At 42.5% G+C, this 20,800-nt stretch overlaps 1 protein-coding gene across 1 annotated transcript in view; it reads left to right on the plus strand.

Moving 5' to 3' along the window:
- Positions 1 to 1,399: 1,399 nt before the first annotated feature.
- Positions 1,400 to 20,800, plus strand: part of LOC132820045 (sodium- and chloride-dependent neutral and basic amino acid transporter B(0+)-like) — a 62,318-nt gene continuing 42,917 nt past the window's right edge. Inside the window, exons 1-4 of the mRNA XM_060831965.1 lie at positions 1,400 to 1,471; positions 1,713 to 1,866; positions 10,854 to 10,985; positions 19,582 to 19,749. Of these exons, the coding sequence (XP_060687948.1) occupies positions 1,400 to 1,471; positions 1,713 to 1,866; positions 10,854 to 10,985; positions 19,582 to 19,749 (526 nt within the window). The remainder of the gene's footprint in view (positions 1,472 to 1,712; positions 1,867 to 10,853; positions 10,986 to 19,581; positions 19,750 to 20,800) is intronic.

Genomic DNA, 20,800 nt, shown 5'->3' on the forward strand with positions numbered 1-20,800 from the left:
TTTGGTTTATGCAAAGGTGGTAGGGTGGAAGGTGAACACAGGGGGTTCTGTCTTGTTACAGTGGAGGGGAGGGGGTCTGAGGGCAGCGGTGAGGGGTGTAGACGAGATGGCGTTGGAGGGCATCATTAAAACCACGTGGGAAGGGAAATTGGAAGGAGGCCATCTGTTGTGTTCTGTGGTGGAACTGGTCCCTCATGGGAGCAGATATGGCGGGATGGAGGAATTGGAAATACAGGCTGGCATTTTTGCAGGAGGTAGGGTGGGAAGAGGTGTAATCCAGGTAGCTGTGGAAGTCGGTAGGTTTGAAAATGTCAGTGTCAAGTCGGTCGTCATTAATGGAGATGGAGAGGTCCAGGAAGGGAGGGAGGTGTCAGAGATGGTCCAGGTAAATTTAAAATCAGGGTGGAATGTTTTGGTGAAGTTGTTGAATTGCTCAACCTCCTTGCGGGAGCACGAGGTGGTGCCAATGCAGCCATCAATGTAGCGGAGGAGGAGGTGGGGAGTGGTGTTGGTGTAATTACGGAAGATGGACTGTTCTACGTAGCCAACAAGAGACAGGCATAGCTGGGGCCCATTCGGGTGCCCATGGCTACCCCTTTGGTCTGGAGGAAGTGGGAGGATTCGAAGGAGAAATTGTTAAGTGTCAGGACCAGTTTGGCCAAACGAATGAGAGTGTCGATGGAAGGGTACTGTTGGGAACATCGGTAGAGGAAGCAACGGAGGGCTTGGAGGCCCTGGTCATGATGCCCCAGCTGACTGTGAGGGAACTGAATGGGATTTTTAATTTTCCCAACAGCAAATCCCCTGTGTCTGGTTCACTCTGACAAAGTCCTTTGAAATCTCAAGACTTCAAAATATTGGCGCTGCATTCAGCCTCAATCTGAATGGTCACTCAATAGTCAATCTTTGAATCTTTCTGATAATTGTATGGCAGCAGGGATAGTAGGAGAGATTCCTGGTCAATTGGAAACATTGAGGTAGTGCAGAGTAACAGCCACCCCACGGTGAAAGCTGCAGACGCTGATTCATGCCATGGCCTCTCTCTATATTGTGTGACCTCCTCATTTCAAAGCATTGGTGAGAAATATGTGATGCAAAATAGATATATTCTGACATTGAGTATTCTGAAACAAACCTGAAATTCTATTATTTTTAGTGTGGAGATTGCATCAGAAATAGTCAGGAAATGTGGACATCACCCAGACCTGAGCAACTAGATCTTGCCCTTTTGGACACATCTTGTCATTCTCACCAGTCATTTACTTGGTGAAAGGCTGAACAGTTCTTAATCACAGTCCTGGAATTTTGGAAAGATAGAACATCTTCGGGCAAGATTTGCTCCTTAAGGTTTACATCCAGCTCCTGAGCAAGCGAAGAAAGTATTCATGGCTGTCTGAAGATGGACCAGAGGGAGTTGGCTTTATCTGAATTCTCACAGAATGAACAGGAAACACACTCTCCAATAGATACAGTGAGTATTTTAGCAAAACATGAAATTACACTCATGTAAAATCCTGAGAAGTGCTGATTCTTTGTGGATTTTAGCTTTTGTGAACTGCAGTCACCCGTCTTGTTTCCAAACTACTAAGTGATTGCTGTTAACTGGGGAATGAAGAAATGTTTTTACAGTGGGGAAGAGTTGAACTAAGTGCTTAAGTTTAGATTGAGAAAATCTACTTTCTAATTTAGTCAATTCCTTTCTTTGCCCCAAGAGTGCTGCCAATCCAGCAGTGAACAGAAATGATGAAAATGTGAAGAGAGGTAACTGGTCCTCGAAGACTGACTACTTGCTCTTGATGATTGGCTGTGCTGTGGGTCTAGGCAATGTCTGGAGATTCCCTTTCCTGGCTTACAAAAATGGAGGAGGTACTGTCTGGAATTTGAATTAAGGGGATAGAAATGCAGAGGGAGCATTTCAATGATCTTTAAGGACTGTTGGCTTGGATATTGCTCTTGTCAGTGCTTCCCATCGTAACAATTGATGTGGAGGTGCCGGTGTTTGACTGGAGTCGGCAAAGTCAGAATGCAACAACTCCAGGTTATGATCCAACAGGTTTAACCTTCACCTGATGAAGCAGCAGAATCCCAGAAGCTTCTGATTTCAAATAAACCTGCTGGACTATAGCCTGGTCTTGTGTGTTTTCTGACATCCTAACAATTGTGCAGGGGTTAGAAATGTTACAGTCTGGACATGGCACAGTTAAATACTAAAGTGCAAAGTGGTGGTTGAAATTAATTCAAGTGACTTTTGAGCAAATCAGATTGTCTCATTACAGGTTGTAGTTTGAATCTGTGGCCCATTTCTCATCAGGAGTAAAAAGCATTATACTTTTATACCTTTAAATACTTTATATTGCTAAATTCCTAAAACTGAAATAATTCTAAAAACACAACAGAATGTCATTAAGACCCAGATTGTTCCCAGCATTTTCAATAAACAGTAGATTAATAAAACTCATGTAGCCCCTTTTTCATTTGTCTAGTTCAAGTCAGAGTAGACCACATTTTCAGTTTAAATAGGCATAGATTGATTCATTACAAGTTTTATGGAAGATTCCTTTGGAGTTAAGATAATAAAGTTCTTGTCAGCAATATCAACAGATGTTAAGATTAAAACAAGGATAGAAAACACAAAAGAATAAAGTTTCAATCAGTCTTTGTAGCATGCTAGTGGAATCACTGTTAGACTTTGCTTACAGCAGAAATATACGGACATCATGATGGATCACAATATTGAACACATAATTTTGGTCGGTTTATCAGGAATACCCATTGATAAGGTGCTAGCTAAAACAAAGTTGCTGTACCTACTTTACCATCTCACAGTGAGTTATCAATGAACTTCATTATCTCCTGGATTACAGTTATTACTTACCTTCATTTCGATCTTAGTTTGCCTCCAGTAATGTATATATATATGCTTATATATTATCCACCATAACATAAGAGACTGAGTCTGGATATCATGCTATCAGAGAAACCAGCAGACATTTATTATAATGATATAAAGTCAAGGATTTTACGCAGGCCAGTCATTATTTGGTGTCGACGATGAGTCACCATGAATATTCTGTGGAATCCCCATTCTAGCACACTCTGAAGGTATTGCCCAGGAAACTGGATTTTCCACTAGACAATTCTCCGATTCTTGGAACACTCCAAAAGTCTCTATTTACATCGGAAATTTCAGAAGGTACTGATGAATTTAAGTAAAATAATTAATCAGGAAAGTTAGATTATTAAATCTAACACCCCTGCCATGTCCAGACCTGCTCCAAACCCCCACATCCATCAGATCTGAGTTGACATCTACCTAGCAACTCCTTGCATCAGTCAAATGTGACCCAACCCAACCCAACATTAACATAGAGTCATAGAGTCCTACAGCACGGAGACAAGCCCTTTGGTCCAAATTGGTCCATGCCTACCAAACTGTCCATCCATGCTAACCCCATTTCGCTGCACTTAGCCATTTCCTTCTAAACTTTTCCTATCTATGTACTTGTCTAAATACCTTTTGATGTTGTTAATGTAATCAACCTTCTGCTGGCAGCTCATTCCAGATGCATTCCACCCTCTGCGTCAAAACGTCCCCCTCAGGGTCTCCTTTATTCTTTCCCCTCTAACCTTAAACCGATGCCCTCCTGTCCTCGATTCCCCAATTCTGGAAAAAAGACAGAGTGCATTCACTCTATCCATGCCTATCATGATATTATACATTTCTATAACAAACTTCCTCAATCTCTTCAGCTCTAAAGAAAAAAGTCTTAGGTTGTTCAACCTTTCCCTATAACTCAGACCATTGCATCCTGGCACCATCCCTGTAAATTTCTTCTGAACTCTTCCCAGTTTAACAACATCCTTCCTCTAGCAGGGAGACCAAAACTGAGCATAACACTCCAAATGTGGCCTCACCAACATCCTGTACAAGTGCAACATAACTTCCAGGCATTTATACTCAGTGCCCTGACTGATGAAAGACAGTATGCCAAAAGCCTTCTTCCCTGTCCTGTCTGTCTGTGACTCCACACCCTCGACAGAACTGACCGCTGGCCTCTACTGTCAACCTGACCTCCTGCCCAGCTGACATCCTATCTAGCTAGTGAACAGTCAGGAGGGAGTTGCCCTGGGAGTCCTCAAAATTGACGCCAGACCCTTGAAGTCTCATGGCTTCAGGTTAAAAAGGGGGCAAAAAGGTCCTGCTGATTATCACATACCATCCTCCCTCAGCTGATGAATCAGTACTCCTCAATGCTGAACAAACTTGGAGGAAGCATTGAGGGTGGCAAGGGCACAACATGTCCTTTAGGTGGGGGATTTCAACATTGACCATCAAGACTGGCTCAGCAGTAGCACTACTGATCAAGGTGGTTATGTCCTAAAGAACTTCACTGCTACACTGGGTCTGTGGTAGGTGGTGAGGAAACCAACAGGAGTGAAAAACATACTTGACTTCATCCTCGCCAATCGACTGAGGATTGAGTTGTAGAAATAGCGGAGGCGCTGAATGTGATCTTTCAAACATCACTGGAATCAGGAAAGTTCCAGATGATTGGAAAATTGCTATTGTAACTCCCTTGTTCAAGAAAGGACCAAGACAGAAGATGGAAAATTATAGGCCGATGAGCCTACCCTTGGTTGTAGGTAAAATTCTAGAATCCATCGTTAAGGACGGAATTTCTAAATTCTTGGAAGTGCAGGGTCAGATTAGAACAAGTCAGCATGGATTTAGTAAGGGAAGGTCATGCCTGACAAACCTGTTAGAATTCTTTGAAGAGGTAACAAGTAGGTTAGACCAGGGAAACCCAGTGGATGTCATCTATGTACACTTCCAAAATGCCTTTGATAAGGTGCCTCACAGGAAGCTGCAGAGTAAGGTGAGGGCCCTGGTGTTCAAGGTAAGCTACTGGCATAAGTTGGGGATTGGCTGTCTGACAGAAGGCAGAGAGTTGGGATAAAAGGTTCTTATTCGGAATGGCAGCTGGTGACAAGCGGGGTCCTGAAGGGTTCAGTGTTGGGGCCACAGCTGTTCATTTTATATATTAATGATCTGGATGAAGGGACAGGGAGAATTCTGGCAAAGTTCGCCGATGATACGAAGTTAGGCGGACAGGCAGGTAGTACTGAGGAGGTGGGGAGGCTGCAGAAGGATCTAGACAGTTTGGGAGAGTGGTCCAGGGAATAGCTGATGAAATTCAATGCTGCTACACTGGGTTTGTGGTAGGTGATGAGGGAACCAATAGGAGGGAAAAACTTACTTGACTTCATCGTCACCAATCTGCTGGCTGTATTGGTATGAGTGATACTGCACAGTCCTTGTGGAGATGAAGTTACACCTTCACATTCAGAATACCATCCATCCTGTTGTATTGCACTATCACTGAGCTAAATGGGACAGACTTCAAGCAGATTTAGCAACTAAGACTTCAGGCGCTGTGGGCCATCATCAGCAACAGAAACATACTTCAGCACAATCTGCAAACTCATGGCCCAGCATCTCTCCCACTCAAGCATTACTATCAAGCCGGGGATCAGCCTGGTTCAATGGACAGTGAAGTTGGGGAGTCAGGAACAGCACTAGACATACCTAAACATGAGGTGTCAAGCTAGTGAAGCTACTAAACAGGGCTACTTGCATGCCAAACACAATAAGCAGCATGTGATAGAGCTAAGCAACCAATCAGTCTGAACCAGACTCTGCTGTCCTGCCACATCCAATCATGAATGGTGGTAGACATTTAAACAACTCACTGGATGAAGAGGCTCCACAAATGTCCCCATCCTCAATGATGAAAGAGCCCAACACATCAGTGCAAAAGGTAAGGCTGAAGTGCTGAGTGGATGATCCATCTCAATGTTCTCTACTTGTCCCCAACATTACAGATGCCAGCCTTCACCAATTTGATTCACTCCATGAGATAACAAAATACAGTTCAATGCACTGGATACTGCAAAACCTATGGGCCTTGACATCATTCTGGCAATAGTACTGAACGTCTGTGCTCCAGAACTTGCTGCACCTCTAGCCAAGCTCTTCGAGTTTAGTTACAACATCAGCATCCACTCATCATTGTCAAAATTGCTCAGATATGCTCTGCATCCATAAAAAAGCTGGACAAATCCAACCCGGCCCATTACACCCCATCAGTCGATGATCAGTGAAGTGATGGAAGGTGTCGTCAACAATGCTATCCAGCAGCACCTGCTCAGCAATAACCTGCTTGGTGATGCCCAGTTTGGATTCCGCCAGGACCACTCAGCTCCTGACCTCATTACAGCCTTGGTTCTAACGTGGACAAAAGAGCTGAATTCCAGAGAGGAGGTGATAGTGGCAGCCCTGGGCAAAAACAATGGCTGCAGATACTGGAAACCAGATTCTGGAGTAGAGTGGTGCTGGAAAAGCACAGCAGTTCAGGCAGCATCCGCGAAGCAGTAAAATCGAAGTTTCGGGCAAACGCCCTTCATCAGGAATACAGCTGTCTGCCTGATGAAGGGCTTTTGCCCGAAACGTCGATTTTACTGCTCCTCGGATGCTGCCTGAACTGCTGTGCTTTTCCAGCACCACTCTACTCCAGATAGTGACAGCGGTGGACATCAAGGCCACAGTTGACTGAGTGTGATATCCAGGAGCCCTAGCAAAACTGGAATCAATGAGTGTCAAGGATCAAACACTTCTTTGGCCCCCAGGAAAGTGCATGGTTGCAAATCCTCAACACCATTCACAATTGCTTAGATACTGAAGCAGCCCATGTTCAAATGCAGATTTGGGATAACAAGTGGCAAGCACATTCATGTCACACAATTGGCAGAAATGACCCCCTCCAACAAGAGAGAATCCAGCCATTATTTTGTGAAATTCATTATCATGACCATTACTGAATCTCCCATTGTCAACAGCCTGGGGTTACCATTTACCAGAAACTGAACTAGACTCATACTCTGGTTACAAGAGCAAGTCAGAGTTTAGGAATATTGCAGCAAGTAACTCACCCCTAACTCCACAAAGCCTGTACATCATCTCCCAGGCACAAGTGCCAAACACTGATATTATAATGTAAAGGTTGAATTTATCATCAATCAGTGATTCTTTAAGATTGTCTACTGCTATCTATGATTGATAAATAAATTAATAGATAAGGAGATAATGTATTCCAACCCCAGATGAACAACTGGCAAATATCAACATATAACTTTATTCCCCTTCTAACTCCTCACGCTCACAGTCATACACAGATAGAACATAGAACAGTACGGGCTCTTCAGCCCTCTATGTTGCGCAGACCTTTTATCCTATTCTAAGATCAAACTAACCTACATACCCTACATTTTACTATCATCCAAATACCAAGTGATGTAAGACTGACTGGTCTGTAATTCCCAGGGTTATCCATTTCCTCTTTTTTGAACAAGGGAATGACATTTGCCACCCTCCAATCATCTGGTACTACTCCAGTAGCCAGTGAGCATGTGAAGATCATTACTTCTGTTGTAATGTCCTGTACCTTTAAGAAAGAGTGAATGCTGTTCTGCACTGAGAGCTTACAAGCACCTGTCATATGATTTAACTAGCAGTGTCAGAGTGTACTAGAAAATTGAAAATATATAACATTTGGCTGTGAAATGGAAACCTGAATTGTTTGCTGTTTTGGCAACAAATCCAATTTAAACAAACAGTTTAAATTATGCCTCAGGATACTAAAACCCAATCCAGTTTGAATTTATTGTTTTACCAACATCAAACTGATGATCCAATTTTGGGGGAAAATGAAAAAGGCAGCCATTTTGAAAATCAGATAGAGCAACTGCAATCGAGAGAGAGAGAGAGAGACCCAAGACATTGAAATACTCTGTATCAAAGGTACCTTTCATACGAAACATCTTAACAGTAAAAAGAAAGAAGATGATCCAGTGAGGTCTTCAGCCGGAAGAAGAAAGACACCAAAGATGACAGCCACTGAAAGGTTTTGAAATTGATTTGATGTAATTTTAATAAATGTTTTATTGGAACAGTATATTATAGCATTGGAGGCAGGTATTAAGCAGTTAAGAGAAAAGGGGCCTTAGTGTTGTGAATATTTGTTGCTTGATGTTCCCTTTTAGAGTTAAAGAATGAATTGATGTTATTTTCTTGAAATATTAGAAATATGAGGTGAGGTGAGCTTCTCTGGGTGTTTGGTTTAATGAAGAGAGAGGTTCACCTCTGTGTCATAACACTTTAGGCACAGCAATCTCTTCCCTCGCTTCCTGCAGCAAACTTAGGTATATCCCGTCTGGTTCAGGCGACTTATCTATCCTCATGCTTTTCAAAATTTGCAGCATATCCTCCTTCTTAACATCAACCTGTTTGAGCATATCAGTCTGTTTCACGCTGTCCTCACAAACAATAAGGTCCCTCTCCCTAGTGAATACTCATACAACATATTCATTAACGACCTCCCCAAATGCCAACTCCAGGCACAAGTTCCCATCACTATCCCTGATTGGCCCTACCCGCACTTGCTGTAAGTTCTCCGTAAACAACCTCAACATTTCTGTTGTACATTTCCCTGAGAATATCTACTCCCAATTTATGATTCACGGTTCCTGCCTAATAGCATTGTAATTTCCCCCTTCCCCAACTAAATGCTTTCGCATACCATCTGCTCCTATCCCTCTCCATGACTATAGTAAAGGTCAGGGAGTTGTGATCACTATAACAGAAATGTTCTCCCACCAAGAGATCTGTCACCTGGCTTGGTTTATTACCAAGCACCAAATCCAAATGGCCTCCCCTTTGGTTGGCCTAGCTAAATATTTAATCAGGAATCCTTCTTGGACACACCTGACAAAATCTGCTGCATCCAAACTATTTGCGCTAAGGAGGTTCCAGTCAATATTAGGGAAGTTGAAGTCACCCGACACAAGCCTGTTACGTATGCACCTTGTCAAAATCTGCCTCACAATCGGCTCCTCCATGCCTTTGTTGCTATTGGGTGTTATTGAAAACTCCCAATAAAGTGACTGCTCCTTTCCTTTTTCTGACTTCCACTTATAATGACTCAGTGGACAAACCATTCCCGACAATCTTCATTTCTCCAACTATTATACTGTCCCTTATTAGCAATGCCACCCACCCATCTATTTTACCTCCATCTCTGTTCCTATCCCGGAACATTCAGCAACCATTCCTGCCCCTGTGATATCAAAGCCTCCGTAATAGCCACAACATTGTAGCTTCAAGAAACTCCATGCTCCATTGTAGCTCCATGCTCTAAGTTCATCACCCTTATTCTTGACACTTCTTGCATTAAAATAGACCCATCACACTGACTGCAGCTTTGCCCTATCAACTGCCTATCCTTTCTCACAGTCTCTCTGCATGCTGTATCTGCCTGTTCACCAGCATCCACATCCTTTGATCCATAGTTCCAGTTCCCATCCCTCTGCCAAACTAGTTTAAACCCTCCCGAAGATCTCTAGCAAACCTCCTGCCCAGGATATTGATGCCCCTCAAGATCAGGTGCAACCCGTACAGGTCCCACCTTCTGCAGAAGATCCACATACCTGAAGCCCTCCCTCCTATACCAGCTCTGCAGCCACGTGTTTAGCTGCACACACTCTCCGTTCCTAGCTTCACTAGACAATGGCACCAATAGCAATCCTGGGATTACTACTCTGCTCTTACTAATTAACCTTACTCTTACTAATCTTTCAATGTTCCCTCAATACAGGAGTTGTCCCACTGGACTGAAGAATTGCAGACATTATTCCACTTTAGAACAGGGGCGAAAGAGGAAAATCAGGGATTTATAGATCAGTTAGCCTAACATCTGTGCTGGGGCACTGGTTGGTGTCTCTAATTAAGGATAAAATAACTGAGCACTTCAAATTTCTTCAGTTAATCAGGGACAGTAGGTCATGCCTGACAAACCTCATTTAATTTTTTGAAGCCATGACTAAGATAGTGGACAGGGGAATGTCTATGGTTGTTGTTTGTATGGACTTCAGATGGCATGTGATAAATTGCACATAAGAGCTTATTAACTAAGGTAGAGGCTGATGGAATTGAGGGCAAATTACTGATATAGTTCAGAAATTAGTTGAGTGGCAGGTGCCAGAAAATAAGGATAATGAGTAGGTCCTGAAATTTGCAGGATGTGACCAGTGGTATCCCCGTAAGGATCTGTGTTAGGGTCTCAATTATTCATATTTGTTATTGACAACTAGGATAATAACATAGAAAATCATATATCCAAATATACTGATGACAAAAGTTAGGGGGCGTTGTAGACAATGTAGTCAACAGCATAAAATTGCAGAGGGTTCTTGATAGACTCAGTAATTGGGCAAAAATGTAGCAGATGAAGTTCAATGTAAGCAAGTGTGTGGTTATCCATTTTGACCGATATAGTATCGACCTGGATACTTCCTAGATGGCATCAAGTTAAACACAATGGATGCCAAAAGAGACTTGGGGCTTCAGGTGCATGGACCTTTAAAGTACCACAAACAGGTACAGTAAATAATGAAGAAAGCTCATGGAATCTGGCTTTTACACCTCGAGGACATGAATACAAGGATGTAGACAGTATGCTGCAGATATACAAAACCCTGGTTCGACCACAATTGAAGTACTGTGGGAAGATCTGGGCACTACATCTAAGGGAGGATATATTGGCCTTGGAGGGAGTACAACATGGTTTTGCAAGAATGATAACCTGGATTTTAGGGGTTTGGTTATGAGGAGAGATTCTAAAGATTAGGCCTGTTTCTCTGTTAGTATAAAGTTGTTGTTACCATCCACTTGAAACTGCAGAGTATGTTGGGAATTCACATCCATGGACCCTGTTTCACCTTTTTATTCTATTTTCCAGGTGTATTTCTTATTCCCTACTCAATCATGCTGGGTCTTGTTGGGATACCAATATTTTTCTTGGAATCTTCCTTTGGACAGTTTGCCAGCCTCGGGCCTGTTGCAGTGTGGAAATCTGTACCAATGTTACAAGGTTAGAGATTATTGAATAATTAAAACTCAGCAACAATTTCAATGCATTTTAATGTTTAATTCATATTAATAAACTAGTTATAATTGAGTGATTAAATGAGAGTGTATCTGAGCCTTGCTGTCATTCCCTTTGAAAACTTTGTTATGTTACACCAAGATATGTCAGTGATTAACACTGATGTTAGTTTAGTTTCTTATTCATTAAATGCGCGTGATTGTGATTGTGTTCAGTTCACCTGGATGGTTGACTCCAAATCTCATTGTTTTTTCAGAGTCAATTTTTCCTTGGATCATTTAAAGAATGATTAGATTAGATTCCCTACAGTGCAGAAACAGGCCCTTGGGCCCACCAAGTCCACACTGACCCTCTAAAGAGTAACCCACCCAGATACATTTCCCTCTGACTAACACAACAGACAATTTAGCATGGCCAACCCATCTTTGTTTTGTGGGAGGAAACCAGAGCACCTAGAGGAAACCCACACAGACACAGGGAGACTATGCAAACTCCACACAGACAGTCGTCCGAGGCCGGAATCAAACTCAGGTCCCTAGCGCTGTGAGGCTGCAGAGCGATCCACTGAGCCACTGTGCTGCCCTTGTAAATTGTACCAAGTTGCTGTGGTGAGATTTGAACCCATGTCCCTTGAGCATTAACCTGAGCTTCTTGACTACCAAGCCAGTGACTCCTTCACTACACCACCATCTCCAGGAAACTTGACTAGTAACATGCCCAACTATTGTAAACTAATAGCAAACTACTAGCTCAGAAATGTGTATGCTTGAGCAATGTAATGAATGTCTGTTGGGTTGCCCAATACCACAATATCATGCCCAGTTTCTGACATTGTGTTATATAACAAAAGCATTGCCCCATCAGGTAAAACACCCTGGTGGAGGCAAACTCACACCATAGCAACAGCAGTTACTATCTCTTAACGACATCATAGAGGTACATATTTAGAAAACAAATTGATGTCCAGCATGACTTTGGAAGCAGACAGTTTGGAATAGGGAGAAGTTTGTTATCTTAAACAGCATCAGTTTTTCAGAGTACAGACAATTGTACACATCTGTAGATGGAGCATTAAGCACGAGAACAATGGAACATATTTCTAATTTTCATTAGGATGCAAATTCTTTCAAGGTAAAATACATTTCTAAGATTTCCTTGGTAATAAAAACAAATTAAAATGCTAAAGAATGCCCTTGAGCTATGACAAAGGCCAGTGCATTACAGAAAACTTGAATCCTAGAAAGCTCGGTTGATGGAAGTTAATACATAATGACAATTACAAACGTCTTTGTTCTTAAGGAAAGAGCAGTATAATTTGGAGAGACAAAAATATCAGAGACACACAGCAAAAGCTGGTGTTTTTGTAAAGGCCAACTCATGGATAGCAACAAAACTGGTATGGATTTGGCATCCAGCAACACCTTCACTGATTTTACTGTTCCAAAACTTCATGCAGTTCTATTTTGCAGATCAAGGTCTAGGTGAGGCCATGAAAAGAACTCTTAAAAATCTTGTCAGAACTCAGGGAGGTACAGTGGCCTTACATTGCCAGGGATCTGGGTTTGAATTGACCCTCAGGCAACTGTCTATGTGGATTTTACACATTCTGCCCATTTCAGATGGGTCCCACCAGGTGCTTCGGTTTCCTCTCATGGTCCAAAGATATGCATGTTTGGTGGATTGGCTGTGCTAAATTGCTGATAGCGTCCAGGGATGTGTAGGTTAGGTGGATTAGCGAGGGGAAATGGAGAGTTGCAGGGATAGGGTAAGAGATTGGTTTTGGATGGGATGCTGTTCAGAGGGTCATGCAGACTCAATGAGCTGAATGGCCTGCTTCCACTCCGTAGGGATTTTATGACTTGACAAGGAGGAGCTTCACATTATTAACATGCACAGTTTTTCTGGGTGGATCAGAAAAGTCTGGATATGATTTGGAAAGATCTTGAAGAGCAGATCAAGATAAGAATTCACTTCAGGATGAACAGACTTGACATCATTTCAAATAGACAAGAATCCTCAAGAGACTATTCACCAGTTTGTTGGAGGATGCCATTGCAAAGGGAATGAGTGTGACTTTACTGAAGAGGAACGGCCAGAGAATATTAATGAGTTGATTATCACATTCACATGAATTAAAGTCAGTTGGAAGAAACATTTGTGCAATAAGAAGGGCCACAGCCTTGACCTATTACTTGAGGGTAGACAGATCTATGAAGATGTCGTAGCAGGCCAGCAACGATTACATGCTTTAGGTGCTACCAATACTATTTTGCTACCAACAAAAGCTCCAATAGCAGTAGTTTGTTGCACTTCTCCAAAGTCCATGCTCTATTTTTTGATATCTGTAGCATCAAGGGACATGGCTATGTGCAGGAAATCTGTTTCCAAAAGCCAAGTCAGGCCCTTACATTAAACCAACAAGCGACTGACATGACAGTATAGAGTAATAACAAATCACCAGCAACAAGGAAACTGTTACCAAGGTGCACCAAGGCAACCACATTGATGAGGTTCAGAGTCAACCAAATGAAAGGCAAATTTTAGAAAATGAGCAGGCTTTACATGATGTTAATCTCACACTCTGTGTTGGGAGTAGAAAGCAATCAGGAGCTCTTTAATATCATGTGTCCTGAGAAGGCAGTGTGATACAAGATAAAAGCTAAAATCAACACCGGAGTTAGTGTTACCATGTAACCACTATATGGCCTCAATGACATGCACCTGAGCAAGTAATGTTCCATGGTACAGGCTATGAGAAACCATCTCTCAGTGGAGACAGCAGATCAACAATTGTATGTATTGTCAATGAGTGTCAATGCGCAAACTCTCACTGGCTTCCTGAAATATTTAGTCTAACAGATACATGGTTACCAGTATGTACAGATCTAAGTGCAGTCTCAAATCATGACATTCAAACCACACCCACCATGGCAGAACAAGTCACATATGGTGCAATTGAATTAGTCAAGAATTGGCAAAGTTATAACTTTGAAGTAGTAATTAAGCCAGGTAGCCAAGATGATTGCATATGATTTACAGAACAGCTTATCCAAAATACAAAGATATTCATCTTGATCTGCACCATGATCACCTAAACTATGAAATTAAATGTGCTCTCAAGGCTGACATGTTATACTTTGGACAATGTGAATTGTTTTCATTGGGCGCAGTTTCAAATCATGCCCATGTTACCACAGGAACGTATGAGTATTGAAAGTTCAAAATGATTGGCATAACAATCCAGGGATGAATCGGGATATTCAATGACTCACGAATGCAATATATAAACAGTGGGAGACTCTATATCCATATGATATTTCATCCAATTCTTCAGCAAAGTAGCAACAGAGCTGTTCATATTGTATGGGGAGATTACTTCCTTGTGACAGATTACTTCTCTAAATCACCCATTTGTTTGGTGAATTAGCAGCAAAATGAGTACAAGTGTCACTGACACAATGGTGGTATTTTTAGGTTATTTGGTGTCCCAAGTAAGAATCTCCAAAATTGCTCACTGGGCAGAGAGTGAGAGTTAGAAATACAAATCTTTGGATACCAGCAATGGTTTCTAAAATATGCAACCAGCCCAGGTCACAGAAATGTATTGCAGCTCATGATATTACATGATAAAGGAACAGAAGCCAGCTCTGAACAATTTATGACAGACCAATCCTGTATGAAGAGATTGAGAGTTGAACCCTCTGATGATGTTGTGTGGTAGGGTTGATTAATAGCAACCAGCAGCAACTAACCAAGTTGTCAAACAAGTGCAACAGAGATCAATGAGTACCTTTCCAGGTGGACATACATCCACCAAGTCAGGAAAAATTGTCAAACTTTCAAAACATTACATTGAATTTTTAAACATTAATCTTTAAACTCTGTCTTACCTGTGTGCATAATTGTCAAATTAATTCCATGTGCCTCTGCACAACCATGTATATCTGTTTTGGAAAAGTTATCCTTATTCTGTTGTAAAATATCAGCCCAGATGCTATTTTGCCTTAGGAGTGTACCACTTGTTTGCAATAGTTAATTGTAACAAATGTTTAACAGTCTCTTCAAACCCATGATATTCACACTCAGTTTCTTATGTTATTGGGGATCACATAAGCATTGTCACATCTGGTAAAACATCCTGCTGAAGATAAACTCACACCAGCAGTTGCTGTTCTACTTTGAATTAAATTAAAGCTAAATCACAAGATATGGGTTAGCAATGCAGCTAGTTATGAGCTGCAGTGAGAACTCTGGAGCTGAACCTGTGCCCTCAGTTTAAGTTGGAAAACACAAACCAAGGATCCTGTCACTGATTCCCAATCCTTGGTAAAAAAAAAACCAAACTGCATACTACACATTGGGTCAAGTCTGGACCCAGCGAGTTAATAGTTGATGGAGTTCAATGTTTCAGTGGTTAGTTTTTAGGTGGAAGAATGCTCACTTGGACATCAGGTGTGGGATTAAACCCTCAAATGAAATAGACATTGAGGAAACGAGGGAGGAGCTAAAACCAACTCTGGTACTTATCAATGGTGCCAAGGTATATAGTCATAGAGATGTACAGCCTGCAAACAAACCCTTTGGTCCAACCCTTCCATGCAGACCAGATATCCCAACCCAATCTAGCCCCACCTGGCCCATATCCCTCCAAACTCTTCCTTTCATATGCCCATCCAAATGCCTTTAAAATGTTGCAATTGTACCAGCCTCCACTATTTCCTCTGGCAGCTCATTTCATACATGTACCACCCTCTGTAAGAAAAAGTTGCCTATTAGGTCTCTTTTATATCTTTCCCCGTTCACTCTAAACCTATGCCCTCTAGTTCTGGACTCCCACACCCCAGGGAAAAGACTTTGTCTATTTATCCTATCCATGCCTCACATAATTTTGTAAACCTCTATAAGGTCACCCCTCAGCCTCCGATGCTCCAGGGAAAACAGCCCCAGTCTGTACAGCCTCTGCCTATAGCTCAAATCCTCCAACCCTGGCAACATCCTTGTAAACCTCTTCTGAATCCTTTCAAGTTTCACAATATCTTTCCAATAGGAAGGAGACCAGAATTGCACACAACATTCCAACAGTGGCCTAACAAATGTCCTGTACAGCCGCAACACGACCTCCCAGCTCCTGTACTCAATACTCTGACTGATAAAGGAAAGCATACCAAAAGCCTTCTTCACTATCCTATCTACCTGCGACTCCACTTTCAAGGAGCTATGAACCTGCACTCTTTGTTCAGGTCTCTTGTTCAGCAACAGACCCCAAGACCTTACCACTAAATGTATAAGTCCTGCTGAGATTGTTCTTCAATGAGCTTTTTTCTTATTCGTTCAAGGAACTTGTTTTCTCTGGCTGGGCCAGCATTTATTGCCTATCGCTAGTTACTCATGAGAAGTAGTGATGAGCTGCCTTCTAGAACCTCTGCAGTCTATGCGCTGTAGGTTTCCCTACAATGTCCTTTGGAAAGGAATTCCAGGATTTTGACCAAGTGACTGTGAAGGATCAATGGTATATTTCCAAGTCAGCATGGTGATCATTTTAGAGGGGATTTTTGCAGGTAGTGGTATTCCCCTGTATTTTCTGCCCTTGTCTTTCTAGATGGAAGTGGTCCTGGGTTTGGAAGGTGCTTTCAAAGGAGCCTTGGTAAATTTCTGCAGTGCATCTTGTAGGTAGCACAAACTGTTGCAATTGTGTATCGGTGTGAAGGGAATGGATGCTTGTAGATGTTTTGCCAATCAAGTAAGCAGCTTTGTCCTGGAGGGTGTCAAACTTCTGGCGTGCTCTTGGAGCAGGCAAGTGAGGAATATTCAATTAAACTCCTGACTTATGCCTTGTAGATGATAACAAGCTTGGGGAGACAGGAGGTGAGTTACTCCTGCAGTATTCCTAGCCTCTGACCAGCTCTTGTCACCATTGTGTTTGTATAGTAAGTCCAGTTGAGTTTCTGGTTAATGGTGACAACAAGGATATTGATTGTGGGGGTATTCATTGATGGTAACACCATTGAATATCATGGAGCAGTGGTTAGATTGTCTCTTGTTGGAAATGGTCATTGCCTGGCATTTGGGTGGTAGGAGTGTTACTTGCCACTTGTCAGCCCAAGCCTGGATATTGTTCAGGACTTCTTCAGTATCTGAGGAGTTGCGAATATTGCTGAACATTGTGCAATCATTGTGAACATGCCTACTTCTGACCTTATGGTGGAGGGAAGATCATTGATGAAACAGTTAGAGATGGTTGGACCTCAGACACTAACCTAGAACATAGAACAATACAGTGCAGTACAGGCCCTTTGGCCCTCAATGTTGCGCCGATCCAAGCCCACCTAACCTACACTAGCCCACTATCCTCCATATGTCTATCCAATGCCCGTTTAAATGCCCATGAAGAGGGAGAGTCCACCACTGCTACTGGCAGGGCATTCCATGAACTCACGACTCACTGAGTAAAGAATCTACCCCTAACATCTGTCCTATACCTACCACCCCTTAATTTAAAGCTATGCCACCTCGTAATAGCTGACTCAATACTTGGAAAAAGGTTCTCATGGTCAACCCTATCTAAACCCCACATCATCTTGTACACCTCTATCAAGTCACCCCCAAACCTTCTCTTCTCCAATGAAAACAGCCCCAAGTGCCTCAGCCTTTCCTCATACGATCTTCCTACCATATCAGGCAACATCCTGGTAAACCTCCTCTGCACCCGTTCCAGTGCCTCCACATCCTTCCTATAGTATGGCGACCAAAACTGCACACAATACTCCAGATGCAGCCGCACCAGAGTCTTATACAACTGCAACATGAGCTCAGGAATCCGGAACTCAATTCCTCTACCAATAAAAGCCAGTACGCCATATGCCTTTTTCACAGCACTATTTACCTGTGTACATGGACACCAAGATCCCTCTGCTCATCCACACTACCAAATATCCGACTATTAGCCCAGTACTCCATCTTCTTGTTACTCTTACCAAAGTGAATCACTTCACACTTACCTACATTGAACTCCATTTGCCACCTTTCTGTCCAGCTCTGAGCTTATCTATATCCCGCTGTAATCTGCCACATCCTTCCTCACTGTCAACAACTCCACCGACTTTTGTATCATCCGCAAATTTGCTCACCCAGCCTTCTAGCCCCTCCTCCAGGTCATTTATAAAAATGACAAACAGCAATGGTCCCAAAACAGATCCTTGCGGAACACTGCTAGTAACTGTACTCCAAGATGAACCTTTACCATCAACTACTACCCTCTGTCTTCTTCCAGCCAGCCAATTCCTAATCCAAACCTCCAACTCACCCTCAATGCCATACCTCCGTATTTTTTGCAGTAGCCTACCATGGGGAACCTTATCAAATGCCTTACTAAAATCCATATACACCACATCTACCGCTTTACCCTCATCCACCTCCTTAGTCACCTTCTCAAAGAATTTAATAAGGTTTGTGAGGCACGACCTACCCTTCACAAAACCATGTTGACTATCCTTGATCACATTATTCCTATCCAGATGTTCATAAATCCTATCCCTTACAATTCTCCCTAAGACTTTGCCTGATGAACTCTTCCAGAGATGTCCTAGAGCTGAGATAACTGGCCTCCGGCATCCATATCCATCTTTCAGTGTTCCAGGTATGACTCGAACAAGTGAAGAGTTTGTCCCTTGACACTAATTGATTTCAGTTTGCTCAGGCTTCTTGATGCCACACACGGGCAAATGCGGCCTTGATGTCAAGGACTGTCACTTCCACCATACCTCTGGAATCCAGCTGTTTTGTTTAAACCAAGGCCAGGCACTGAGTGACCCTGGAGGAACACAAGCTGGGTGTCACTGAGCAGGTTGTTTCCGATGATTGAGAGAGTGGACTGTTAGGGCAGTAATTGGCTTTTGTGTCCAGAACATATCTGGTCAATGTTTCATGTTGTCAGGTATACGCCAGTGTTCTTACTGTACTGTAAGAGCTTGGCGATGAATTCTGGAGCACAACTCTTCAGTACTGTTGCTGTAACGCTGTCAGGGCCCAAATCCCTTGCACTATGCAGTGACTCTAACTGTTTCTTGACACCAAGTGGAGTGAATTGATTTGGCTGAAGACTGGCATCTGTGATGCTGGCGACCGTCGGATGAGGCCAAGGTGGATCATCCACTCAACAATTTTAGCTGAACATTGTTGGAAATGCTGACCAAATCTAACAGCCACTAAGACAATGACAATACTAGAGGGATAGTTGTAACAACAGAATAATATTCTCTTGTCCAATTCTTGTTTAGATTCTGAACCTAATTGTCTGTAACTTTATCATAATTTCTGAACTCTGAGGATGACCTGTGCTTATATTCAAAACAGGGATAATAAAGTTGATGGCTTATTTTCAACTTTCTAAGTTCAGACTGGAGAGAAGCAACATCAGTCACCCATGGCTGCCTTATTTCAAAACACTGTCTCCCTCTCTCTCTCTCAAATAACATTAAACATATTCTAGTTGGAAATACATTGCAATTGAATTCAAGAGAACAATTTTATTTCAAATAAACAGTATTGTTTCTAAGCTCTTTTTCCTTTGTTCAATTTTAAGGTGTTGGAGTCACCATGGTCCTTCTGATCGTAATTGCCAACATTTCCTATGCCTGCATTATTGGTTACAGTCTGTACTACCTGTTTGCTTCCTTCCAATCACCCCTACCATGGGCAGACTGCTTCAGTTGGTGGGGAGCAGATGAAACATGCAGCAGGACTCCCAAAGGTGCAGTGTTCACTTTGACTGGGGACATTCCGTGACTGTTCATATTTTATTCTGTTGATCTGTCATAAGAAAAGTAGCCAATGCTTTCGATAACCAACTTCATTGTGATTGTACAGCAGAGAGACTTGGACAGGATCCAGCTCCAAGGATGATGTCACTGAGTCACTGAAGTGAAGGATTGTCAATAATAATTGCTTACAGGCAAGAGAGATGCTTCAAAGAAAATCATCTCTCCTTTAGTATTGTCACTGTTGGTCATTCTCAACTGCTTTACTCTACCTGGATTGTAGATGTAGGAAACCGGAGCACCCGGAGGAAACCCACGCAGACACGGGGAGAACGTGCAAACTACACAGTCAGTCGCCTGAGGCGGGAATTGAACCCAGGTCCCTGGCGCTGTGAGGCGGCAGTGCTAACCACTTTGCCACCGTGCCGCCCAGTATTGTCACTGTTGGTCATTCTCAACTGCTTTACTCTACCTGGATTGTAGATGTAGGGAAGCTAAGGTAGTTTCAACCTTTTATTATCAGTACCTACATTACTACTGTCTGGTACAGAGTTCAGTTTTTCTCTTTGTTTTCATCTCAGGCTCATCTCCCTCAAAATCTTCATTCAATGTCATCAGTAACACAATGAATGATTTACATTCACTCCTTGACCTTTAGGATTAGGGGTCATGAGATTGGATGCTGGATTTTGAGCCTGAAAGGAAATTTGAAGATCAGGACCAGGACGCAGATTTCAAACGTCATTGGTTTTACAAATGGGAGTGAGAGTAGCAACAAGTTTCAGAACAACATGTGTGTTAAACAGAGATAGGTGGAGGGACAGATAATGTTGAGGAGGTAGGGAGGCTGCAGAAAGACTTGGAGAGTAGATGAAGAAGTGGCAGATGGAACACTGTGGCAAGTGTGGAATTATGCACTTTGGTTGGAAAAGTAGAGCGCAGAATATTTTTTACATGGAGCAAGTCTTCGGATATCAGAAGCACAAAGGAATTTCAGAGTCCTAGTTCAGGATTTTCTTGATGTGAATATGCAGGTTCAGTTGG

This window comes from Hemiscyllium ocellatum, chromosome 11, assembly GCF_020745735.1.
Source record: "Hemiscyllium ocellatum isolate sHemOce1 chromosome 11, sHemOce1.pat.X.cur, whole genome shotgun sequence".
Classification (NCBI taxonomy): Eukaryota; Metazoa; Chordata; class Chondrichthyes; order Orectolobiformes; family Hemiscylliidae; genus Hemiscyllium; species Hemiscyllium ocellatum.